Source organism: Pseudochaenichthys georgianus, chromosome 14 (assembly GCF_902827115.2).
Source record: "Pseudochaenichthys georgianus chromosome 14, fPseGeo1.2, whole genome shotgun sequence".
NCBI classification, from domain to species: Eukaryota; Metazoa; Chordata; class Actinopteri; order Perciformes; family Channichthyidae; genus Pseudochaenichthys; species Pseudochaenichthys georgianus.
In genome coordinates this window covers 5986842-5999415 of record NC_047516.1, presented here as the reverse complement: position 1 = coordinate 5999415, position 12574 = coordinate 5986842, and the positions used below count along the sequence as shown (strand labels likewise).

Here is a 12574-nt window from a genome sequence, read left to right as displayed (position 1 = left end):
TTCCCTGCATTAACACATCACCTTCCTCTGTCTGTTTCCAGGTCAGTTTAGCGTACGCCTACGAGACGAAGGACGCTCTGTGCCTGGTGCTGACCCTGATGAACGGGGGGGACCTGAAGTTCCACGTCTATCACATGGGCGACGCCGGCTTCGACGAGAAGAGAGCCGTGTTCTACTCTGCAGAGATCTGCTGCGGGCTGGAGGACCTGCACCGAGAACGCATCGTCTACAGGTCTCTGAGCCCCTCGGACGATTGTCTCATGATCTGTCCTCTTTGGCCTCTTGTCTAACTGGCTCTTCTCTTCATTCTGTCACACAGAGACCTCAAACCAGAGAACATCCTGCTGGACGACCACGGTGAGTAGCATTATTAAGAAGCATATTTAAATCCTTGAAATCTCAGATAAAAATCTAAAACATCTGAATTTGGTTAGAACCAGTAGCGGAAAGTAACTAGGTACATTAACTTAAGTGCCGATTTTGTACTTTATACAGTACTTTTTTTTAGTCAAATACAATTTTTAAGTGTTTCTGCAGACATTCAATCAGAGGTCTAAAGGCAGTGTTGGAAGGTAATGAAGTTCATTTACCTAAATACTCTCCTTAAGTACAATTTTGAGGTACTTGTACCCTATAGCATTTTCATTTTATGCTGCTTTATAATTTTACTCAACTACATATTGGAAGCCAATATTGAAATGTGTACTCCTCTACATTTACTTACAGGTCCTTTTTGTGCATGTGTGTGTGTCTTTTGGGCCTAATGTGTGCAGTTGTAAGAGTAAACCAACACCAAAGAGAAAAACAGAATTTTCCCTCGAGATTAATAAAAGTTCATCTTAATCTTAGTTGCTTCATCATTTTAGATTATTCCTCTATAGAAAAGATGAATTTAATAATAAATAAACATTGGCATATATTTGTAGATTAAGATATCCAGCAGCAGTTTACAAAGTAATTTAAATAGCACCACTAGCATAAGCATTATGAACACATTAATGCCTCCATCATCATAATCCAGGTTATATAGGTTAACATAGGTTGTGACATGCACTGTTACCTGTCTGTGGGATGCTTAGGATAAGATAATATACAATAAGAACTTGATCTGGTGCATTTACTTGTGACCGAAGCTCAACAAAGCTCAACAGTCCTTTTTAAAGAAATACATTTGTGAGAGTATTTCCGCTGTGAATCACCAGAGGGCACTCTGACTCCGGCAGAACTGATCCTGAAACCTGAAGCTTTCAGAGAAACTCTCCTCCCTCAGAGTCTCTGCTAAATATTCTCATTACATCCCACAGTTAGACCTGATCTAAAACCACATTCAAAGATCAGAGACAAACAAGAATGCAATGTTCTAGTATGAGAACATAAAGATGATACGATAATACCTCATTGTCGGATCGAGTTGGTCATTTTTCTTGCAAATAAAGTCCTAAGACTAATATCCACCCACAAAACCAGACACCTGAGTTTGGTTAGAACAGAATCAATATGTTTCCAAGATTTGTTAAAAAGTATTATATTATGTATGATCAGGATAAAAGAAATGGAGCTTCAACAAAACTGCAAACCATTACAATGCTTAATTATTACTAATAGAGCTAGGGTAAATAGATTCATCATTCAAGTCGACGTTTTTTTTCCTTAGTTTATGAAGACAAACTACTGCAACTGGAGTGTAAACATGGATCATTTGCTCAGATAATGCATATCCGCTGGTGGTTGTAACTTACATTCTGCACAAAAGGAAACAAACATAAAGGTCTTTATCACATGATCTTCTCAGGGTGATTCATGAATCACAAGATACAAATCAGCAACACGAAAGTCAACATTATACAGCGCATTAAGAGTTGCAGCGAGACGTGTATGAACCCAGCAATGTTGACAAGTGACAAGAATAATAGAGCTAAAATAACCAAAAAGTCAGTACTTAAAACATAATTCTATTAATCATTTTCTGTTTGGTATCAGAATTAAATAATCCAGGTACAAGAAAACATAGAATCAATGTCCCTTTACTGTATATACACCAAACAGTCAAGTCAAGTGTATGTATATAGCACATTTAAAACAACCTCAGTGGACCAAAGTGCTTTCCAATTTTAAAACAAGATAAGCAGCAATTAATAAAAGAATAAAGATATGATTGTACACTGGTAAAAATGTATCAAATGAAAAATAAATACAATAACAGGTATGCGAAAAATGATGTTTCACTTTGGCTCATTTCTTGGATTCTTCTACTCTGACCTCTCTTTTATGTTGTTTAGGAAGGTCAGTGATTACCTTGCAAAAAATGAAAGCACATACTGAAATGAACCTGCACAATATTCTTTCATGTGGAAATTCAATGTTCCACTTACATTTTACAGAAAAAAAAGACCCAGGTTATCATTTTCTGAATCAGATTTGTGTGTGTCTTCAGGCCACATCCGGATCTCAGACCTGGGTTTAGCGGTTCATGTTCCAGAAGGACAGACCATCAAAGGACGGGTGGGAACCGTAGGATACATGTGTAAGTAACCTCCGACCTTTATCCAGTTCTACACGTCTTTAATAGAAACTGTTTCTCTACCTCTGCTTTATTTCGACCAATGACGAAATATGAGACATTGCTTTGTGATCAGCTTTAATATATTACTGCTTAGATTTATTATAATTTTTTTTCATTTTGTCTTTCAGTTTTATCTTTGTTTCTTCACCTATGTTATATGTAAATATAGGAATTTAAAAAAAATATTACCTGAGTATTTTCATTTTATACTACTACTCTACTACATTTTGGAAGCAAACTTTTGTACTTATTACTCCACTACATGTATTTGACAGAATTATTATTATTATATTATATTATTATTATTATTTATAATATAAATGCAGAATACTAAGGGGAAAAAGTTTAAAATATGATTAATTGGTAAAGATGAAACAATCCAATTCATATTTAAGTAACTAAAACCATGAGTGGGTTACAAGTGGGAGTACTTTTACTCCTAATACTTAAAGTACATTTTACTTATCGTACTTAAATACTTGTATACGTATGTAAAAATATGACTTTATATACGGAACAAAGCGCATCTGTTAAATGAAATAAGATAAGATATACTTTATTGATCCAAAATTGGGAAATGTTTTCGTTACAGCAGCATGTTAAAACAAAGGTATTGCACATAATCTGGAAAACAAAAAGAGTAGAAAATAACCAAACAGAAAATATAGAAAATAACCAAACAGAAAATAAAACAGAACAGAAAATATAAATATATAAAAGTTGACCGTGAAAGATACAAATCTGACAATAAACATTTTGAAGGGCCAAATAACAGCAAACATAATTTAAAGTAGGATATTATTTACATGAAGTTTGCAATGAATGGCATATCAATTAAATGTAAATGTATACATAAAAGGTAAACATAGAAAACAGGAATAAACCTTATTTCAACGCAGAACTTTTAGATTCTGTGTTTCTGTGTTCCAACAAATGCCTTCCTTCCCCCTCCAGCTCCGGAGGTGGTGAAGAACGAGCGCTACACGTTCAGCCCCGACTGGTGGGCGTTGGGCTGCCTGCTGTACGAGATGATCGAGGGCCAGTCTCCCTTCCAGCAGAGGAAGAAGAAGATCAAGAGGGAGGAAGTGGAGCGGCTAGTGAGGGAGGTGGAGGAGGAATATTCCAGCAAGTTCTCCGAGGACGCCAAGTCCCTGTGTCGAATGGTGGGTGGATGTTGCACTTGTCTCTAATGTGCTCTGGTCGGTTGCTACCATCTGCTCGCGCTCAATAAATTACCATATCCTAATGAACCTAGGAAAAACTAGAACTGCAAAGAGGAGATGCTTGTTTATAACAATGTGACACTATTTTTTGGATACTGAAGATACATGTTTCTGTCACTTTGGCTGCATCCCTTTCCTCACAGCACCCTGTAAGGCTCCGTTACACAATGGTGGTACTGCATGTACTTCATCTCTAGTTGGCAAACAAGCTTCCTCACTCCCTTTGTGTGTTTTCATCACTTTAGATTGTGTTCACACTGATATTAGCACTGCACAAAAAGAAGTGCAGACTGCTCATTCTTGTCACCAGGACAAAGAGCTTCTTTAAAAAGACAGTTTCCGGTCAAAAAAAGTCTTTCATGGCTCAAATCCTGCAGCAACAACAGAGATTGTCAACAAGCAACACACTTACTGTAGATGTCAAATCAACCAAAGAAATGTATTTGTTATCTTCATCTTTTGATAAGTATCTGAAATTCTATCGCCTCAATATCAGATTTTGACATGGTCGGGCAGAGCAGGTTGGACCCAACTGCAGGATGGACAACGGTTTTAACAGAAAAATACCGTAATTAAAGATTTGAAAACATAAAAAATCAAGGAACCCACAGAAAACCAGAACTTAAATACATGCAGAACTATTCAAAAGGATAAGACACAGCTGGGGAGAGAAGGAAAAGCACAAGGCCATCAGGTGATCAAACAGGAGGGAAAACACAGGGACTGGAAGTAAAAACAGACATAACACAGAGTACACACTTTTCTGATTTCCCAACCAGGGTATCGGAAATGTAAATGTTCCCAGTCTTCTGTCATTGGACATTCCAGCATCATGACGACACTACAGTAGTTCACACCTTATTTGTTTTATTTGTTTGTCTAATTTGTAACTTCCTGTTGTTTTGTATACTCTAGCTTCTGGCCAAAGAGCCCTCAGAGAGGCTGGGATGTGAGCAAGGGGGAGCCTCGGAGGTCAAAGCCCATCCCCTCTTCCGCTCCATCAACTTCAAACGCCTCGCTGCCGGCATGCTGCAGGCGCCATTCATTCCTGATGTGAGTCCACCGTATTTACTCAAGTTCACTGAGAAAGCTTTGTGCTACAAAACTGTCAATTTTAAGATGACTTATTCTTACTCAGAGAGTGACATGATAAAATAAAGAACTTTGATAACATATAATGTTTAAGTTTTATCTCTGAAGTACAAATATAGATCCAGGTAGTGTTAGCACAGGTGTAGCTATTAGCGTTAGCAATGATAGCACAGTTGTAACGACTAAAATCAACAATAGGCCGGGGATAACTAATTTAGATTAGATTAGATAACACTTCATTAGATTAGATTTTGTTGATCCCAAATTGGAAAGTTGTTCTGTTGCAGCAGCATGCTAACAAAGCATTGCACTTATGTTAAAAATATAATCAGTAAATATATACATACAACTAGTAAACAGATACTTATCCATAGTGTTTCTATAGAATACACAATTTTAAATATACAGAATGATAATTCTATCACAATATATATTGATGGTAATCTATGTGTGACTAATAACGTAAATAACGCTATAGCTGCAAGAGTAACATTAATGATCAACATAACTAAATCTTCTTAATCAGTGAGAAAGCTCATTTGTCTCAAAATGTCCTTTTTAAATAGAGTGCTGGAAATGCAATCTTCTCTACAGCACAGGAAGTGGAATTAATGGGTCTGATTAATGCGCATGTCAGTGAGGCTCATTATACGCAGCATCATTAACGTGCAAGGTGTCTGCCACAGCAAGGATTCCCCACAGTGAGCGCATTGCACGTTTAATGTCGGACGATTTGATAAACATTTATTATTCCCTGTAGGGAAATTCAGGTGTGATGCAGCAACAGCAATACGAGTCAAACACAGGATAGGACATATACACAAGGGCTATGAGAACAACAATAAGAGTAAACACGTAGGTAACAGGATGAATAACTGATTGAATTGTTTGAATAAATATACATAGATTTGATATGTGAATTTATTTTTTACCTTTTTTCTACTTTCTATTCCTCTTTTTTCATTCATTTTGCTTTTAATTGATTTGGTATTTGATTTCATGTTTACCCTGGAAAGGACCTTTTTAAATCCTACTTTGAAACCTGGGGGGTATACTACGAAGCAGGATTTTCGCTTAGCCGGCTAAATTCAGGGGAAACTCCGGCTTTCCGGTCCTACGAAGCTGGTTCTCTTTTTAGCAGGCTAGATCTCCATGGTAACTTATGCTTAGCGGCTAACCTGGTCGGGACCAGGTTAGGTTGCAGGCTAAGAGCTCAACTCAGTGAAAGCACCGCCTGCTGACCAATCAGAGCTCAGTGTGCGGAGTTTAAAGCGATCAAGTCATATTACAGGAGAAAGGAAATACAGAAAACTGCCGTCGCAGGAAAGACGGCCGGCAGAAATCACCGACTGTGTGAACGTGAACATGAATAGAATATCACCTCCATCTTCAGAGCAATCTGACTATTATAACATTAGCGTTAAGAAAGCTTACTTACATATCGGCCACAACATAAGTAACCGGATCAGAGTACATTAAGTACAGTCCGCGGCATATCACTTCATAATGTATCACATATCTCCTGATCTGAGTCAGCTGAGCCGTGTCTGGCCGTGCAACACTCACAGTGTCACATCCTGTATGCAGAAGTATTATTTTAAGCAACACATAAGTTGACGAAACACTCGAGACAAATGTAATTGAAGTCAGATCGTGTTTTAGACGGGGCAGTGATATCATAAACCTGTTAATGTACGCATTCAAACACGTGTTCTGTTCCCAGCTGTGTTCACTTTGCAGGTGCAGCTCTGAGGCTTTGATCCTGATCAAGTGTTTAAGTCATGGATGTTTAAAGTTTAACTTCTTCATTTTTGACTAGTATTAAAGTTCACCTTTCATTCAGGAAGTATGACGCTGCGCTGTCAGTGCGCTTCTCCATGTTTGTGATTGGTCGAATGCTCCAGATACCACCCCTTTCATGTGAACGCGCACCTAACTAGATAGGACACGGCTGGCTTGAGCGATCCACTTGATAACCAGCGTCGTAGGACCGTTTAGCGAGAGCGCGTATGTTTTGGATTAGGCCAACCGGCTAACTCAAACATATCCAGGCTAGGTTGAACCAGCTTCGTAGTATAGGCCACTGAAGTGTGTGTGTGTGTGTGTGTGTGTGTGTGTGTGTGTGTGTGTGTGTGTGTGTGTGTGTGTGTGTGTGTGTGTGTGTGTGTGTGTGTGTGTGTGTGTGTGTGTGTGTGTGTGTGTGTGTGTGTGTGTGTGTGTGTGTGTGTGTGTGTGTGTGTGTGTGTGTCATGTGTACATGTGTATATGTACATTTGTATATGTATGTATGTATAGAATTATGTGTATTTATTTATATACATACACACATGGAAACCCACTTCCTAGGTTTGCAGTTCAAATGCTTTTAGTTGTGGTTCTTATAAACACCCTTCTTCAGTTAATCCTGGCATCTTAAATGTAAATGTGTTTTAAATGTTATTCGTCCGTGTGTCTGCAGCCGCAGGCCATCTACTGTAAAGACGTGCTGGACATCGAGCAGTTCTCCACAGTGAAAGGAGTGGAGCTGGAGCCCAAAGACGCGTCCTTCTACAGCAAAGTGTCCACAGGCAGCGTGTCCATCCCCTGGCAGGACGAGGTGAGAGACATTCATAAACACAACCTCTGCAGTAACATCAGATTTTAATATCTTTGTGCTAACGGGACTTACAGTAGGGCAGGAATATATCTCCATACCTTATCGCGATATTTGAAACTAGATAACGTCTTAGAATTTGGATATGTTGATTAATCATAGGTTTTGTCTGTTTTTTTAAAGGATTTTCCCAACTTTCCCAACAAAACATAACTGATATTTATTTATCAAAAATATTATTGCAGGACATTTTTGTTCAAGCACCAATGGTCAACTGTTTAATACCCCTGTGAAATCGATTAAGGGTTGCAGGTTTTCATTTTTTTTAAAATAGGGATTTTTGCCACTTTCAATCCAACAAACATCAAAGATTTAGAGAAGCTAGACTCATATGCCATACGTTCAATTTAAAGATAATGAAGTGAAATCACATTATGATTACCTAGGTTTTTTGGCTGATATCCCACGCCGGACTCTTTGTTGTTGCTGAAGAACAACATGTGTCCTTTGACTTCAACAGTTAAACCTTTTAACAAATGTCCTTTTATATGTCTCTCTGTACACAAAGAATGAAGTTGAGTCTTTTCTCTGCAGATGATCGAGACAGAGTGCTTTATGGAGCTGAATGTTTTCCACCAGGACGGGACGGTTCCTCCAGACCTGGACTGGAGGGGACAGCCGTCTCCTCCGCCCAAACAGGGTCTGCTGCAGCGGCTCTTCGGCCGGCAGGTCAGTGCACCCCCTCACTTCAAAACACCAGCATACTTTTACATTTAAACATCTGTTTGCACCAGCTAGAGATCAGAGCGGTACTCAGAAAACATATATATATATAACCTCATGTGAGAAGCTGCTTAGGTTGAAAAACGTCTCATTGTGACACTCCGCTCTCTGCCCCCCCCCTACAGGACTGCTGTGGTAACTGCAGCGACAGCGATGAGGAGCCCACCAGGCTGTGACAAACACACACACACACACACACACACACACACACACACACACACAGGATCTAATTTGTTTACAACTTTTGCACATTTGTATTTTTAACATAGTACTATCTCTAAATGTCAGAATGTATATTTTCAACATAACCATAATGTTAAATGTTATTTAAAAAATAAAAAGTTGTGAAAAATTACTGGTTGACGCGTTCCAAACGAGGAGACGGGAACTTACGGAAAATGAACTTTTTTTTGTTGCTTTTGTTGATTTTTGGAAGGCTTTATATTTTCACATCCACTTAAACACATGTCCATCTCACTGATCTGGAAGCTGCTGCTGGGGCAGATCCACTGAAACGCTTGCTGTAAAAGTGCCTTGCTGTAGGGCACTGTGGCAGACTAACGGAGGACTGTGCGTACTTTTCCCACTTTGTCCAGGGAATCAAACCAGTGACCTTCAGCTCATGAACTCTGACCACTTTTCTTCTTCCTTCCATTCTGCTGAAATAAACCTCACTGTTCTTTCTTCTATTTAATGTTTTAAAATGAACTTTGCTTGGTTTTTAAATGGAGATGCCAGGGCCAAGAAGTTGTCTCTATCTGCAGATATTTTTACATCAATAGTATTGTTGTTTTTATTTGATTAAGGATTTATTTACACTGTAACTTGTGTTAGTGCAGCTCCTCTTATTATTGTCAAGAGTGTGTTTTTCTTATAGATACAACAGTTGTTTGGTCCATTTTTACAGAAACTCTGAGACTTAAATTAATTATTTTCATGCTCTGGAAAAATTAGACTAACATTGGATTTTCACTAGGTCCATAAGTTTCAGTTTCTGGACTTCAGATAGTTGTTTAGTCCTTTCATTTAGTCAGTTGTTGATTTTCAGATACATTTGACTGACAGAGCTACTCATTTTAAACCCTTTTTTGGCAAAAAGTTCAGCACACAGTTTAATCTGTTGGAAGAACAACGTTTACATCTTTGCATGTTGAGCTAACCTGCAAAACTTGTTATTCAAATAAGTCGATGTTCGATCAGAATCCTAGTATTTAGTTGCTACTTTCAGTAATTAGCATTTATTTAAGTTGCGTTCCAAACACAGTGCTTTGTTACCACTTGTCTCTCAGGGTTTCTGTAGAGTGTATTCCTTTACGCAATTGTATCCTCTCTCTCCCGCTATGTGTATTTTCTTCATGTTCATATGTTCTCCCTGCTGGTAGACCATGTCATGTATGGGAGTAACGAAGCAAGAGTAACTCGAGTTTTGGGGATAAATCCTGAGACTGCAGGGAAACGCCTCTGTTGCAGTCTTCTTCAAACAGAATGGCCTCTGATTGTAAAGCTATTAAAATGAAATACCTCTGAATGTACCAATGGCTTTCATGTTATTTCTGAGGTTGAAGAAGACAGATGACAGACACCAGACGATATGGAATTAATTCATAAATGTCTGGAATAATATGATTTAAAAACAACATCTGAGTCGCATCTCGTCTTATCTAACCATGCAGATGTATTTGTATTTGCTCAGGTTTTCAAATAGAAAAACATATCCCTGTGTGTGAAAGTATCCCAGCATGCATTTCTATCAACCAAAATAGCAAGATTTAAACCAAAACTATCTGCATGGCCAGATATGATTGCAGTTAGGAGATAAAAGCATGTTTTTTTCTCATTTGAATGACCTTATCTTTAAAGTCTAGAGCTGCAACTGACCATTAATTCGTGAATGTTCTGATTGTTTATAAATCAGTCAATGAGCTGTCGATGAATATATCAGGAAATCTTGAATGCTAGTTATAATAACAGCAGTTCTCAAATGACAGTCCAAAACCAAAAGATAAGCTTTAAATTATAACGTTTGAGATGATGGATTCAGCAAACTTTATAAATGTTTGCTCTAAAATGTACTAAATTAATTAACTGATTCTTAATATAATTGCCTTTTTTTATGATTGACTAATGGATTAATTATCAAAGTGTTGCAGCTCTAATACACTGTTTTTTGAAAAGCAGAATTAATCCTTTAAGATGTTTTTTTATATTTTTCCATTTTTGTCAATTTATTTGTTTAAAATTGACCTATCATGCTATATTTGAATAATATATTGTAGGGCCATACCTATATAAAACATGTCTGTGATTTTTTAGCCATGCCTCATTTCGCTCTATTTGCTCTATTCCAGCCCTGTCTTCACAAGGGCTGATTCTGTGGCAAATGAGCTGCAGCTGACCACGCCAAGCACGAGCGTCATGTTACCATGCTGTTACCATGCCACGGCAACCCCCCATTCCCCTGATAGGTGGAGAGTTGCCCATATAGGCGGAGCTCCTTGTTTCTGACGTCAGAGATATTTCAAATCTGTATCAGTCTGTATCAGCCCCGTTTTTAGAGATTTGGGTATGGAGGAAAAGAGAGGGTTGTGTTTTCTGACACTTGGTGAGTTCCCTGACACACCGGGGACACATCTTCATGTATAAAAGACGTACAAAAGTGCATGTTGCATGATAGGTCAACTTTAAAATAATCAAACAATGGTCTGCTTTTTATAAATCTCTTTTGCAAAGGGATTCTTTTTGAATGTGTCTGTGCAGAGAATGGTCTATTGTTTAGTTTCCTTTGTATAAATCAGTCTTAAAGCCTGTCATACTTTGCATTCTGCTCTCTGCCTTTGTTCAGCCACAGAGCCCTCCACCAGTGTATTGTTAAAGCGGTTCATTTAAACCAGTTAAATTAGATCAAAGATGACAAAGTCCTTCCCATCCAAGGTGCCTTTTTGTGTTTAAAGGTTCTCCTCGCCTCTTTTTATACACACTGTGCTCATTCAAAGCCTGCTGCTGCGTCAGCGTCACTTCCTGTCTGTGGTGAATCTCTGTTGTCAAAACCATCACTCTGGACGTATCTGTGAAAAGGAGGACGATGAGACTGAAGAACCTCTGGACTTAAAGACTGCTGTGGACTTTCTGGAGTCTCTGCAGTTTTTTTTATATAAAAGACAGAGGTCAAAGGGGACATTTTGGAGTCAGGAAAGCTCCCTAACATCCTCCATGGAGGCTTAAATCAGAACTGCTGTGCTGTGTCTCTGCTGTCAGAAAATACTGTCCTTCATGTTTCCTTTGTGTTGAGGATGCCCTGTAATCTGCCTTAAAGGATGATTCCACTTTATTACAACTTGGTCTTATTTTGTTTGTTCATCATTTGTGCCAGAAACATTGTATGTGACATTGTGAGATTGGGAAGTAACGAGATTGTCTGCCAACGTTAGATCAGTTTCAGTAATTTCAGATGACAGATTTCTGTCATTTTTATATTTTTTCTGTGATCTCCTTGCTGGTTTGATGTGGGCAGGGTAAGCTGGAAAAAAGCATCGTTATAATATCAAATTGAGATGATCTATGTAGAGTTGATCAGGGCGATCACAGTCCTGATGCATGAGCTGCATTTTAGAGACTTAATTAGCATAGGTCAAACATCCTTTCACTCTCATTGAATGGAAATTGAGAGCAAAAGGTTAGAGATTTAAGACAACAATGCTCAAAAGAAAGTCAAAAGAGGGTGTAACACCGGACTCCAGATGTAAAACTTGAATTTCTGCTCGTATTTGTTCAAGAAATTAAGCAGGGTTTCAGGGGCGCAGCTCTGAATGTATTCACATTCTTGTTCATGGGCCATCCATTCATAAATACTGAGAGCCTTAAACAGCATCCCATAATAAACAGACTGCTGTCCTTCATTTTCACTCTACTTAATCCAAAGTATGAAATGCTCCTGCCACTTTGGTGATGATCTCAGGTTTATTTTCTGCTCAGATTGGTTATGAAAGCCGCTTTTCAAGGGAACATCCACCCTCAAATCCTGAAAGGCTTTTTTGATAAAAGGTGATGTAAAACGCTTTCACGTCACAATGAGGTATTGAGTGACGCTAGTACAGCTGAACTGATGAAAAATAATTTTGAACTGATGAAAACTTGAGGTGAACATGAAAATCAATTCCAAAATAATCAATAGAGAAAGCAAACACTTGTATACTGTATATTATAATTCAATCGTGTTTAGATAACAAGTAAACATTTCAATTTCATTTTTTTCTGGCTGGACGTTGTGAGAGTAAATCAAAGCAACACAATTAAGATTTTTATTTGCCAAAAATATTGATT

General features: G+C 38.2%; 1 protein-coding gene across 1 annotated transcript in view; it reads left to right on the top strand.

Annotated features, from left to right (window-relative positions):
* grk6 (G protein-coupled receptor kinase 6) overlaps window positions 1-11588 on the top strand; it is a 55832-nt gene extending 44244 nt beyond the window's left edge. Inside the window, exons 9-16 of the mRNA XM_034098908.2 lie at window positions 42-232; window positions 320-357; window positions 2435-2524; window positions 3518-3726; window positions 4702-4839; window positions 7337-7474; window positions 8066-8200; window positions 8380-11588. Coding sequence (XP_033954799.1) covers window positions 42-232; window positions 320-357; window positions 2435-2524; window positions 3518-3726; window positions 4702-4839; window positions 7337-7474; window positions 8066-8200; window positions 8380-8430 — 990 coding nt within the window. The 3' untranslated portion in view covers window positions 8431-11588. The remainder of the gene's footprint in view (window positions 1-41; window positions 233-319; window positions 358-2434; window positions 2525-3517; window positions 3727-4701; window positions 4840-7336; window positions 7475-8065; window positions 8201-8379) is intronic.
* Window positions 11589-12574: the final 986 nt, after the last annotated feature.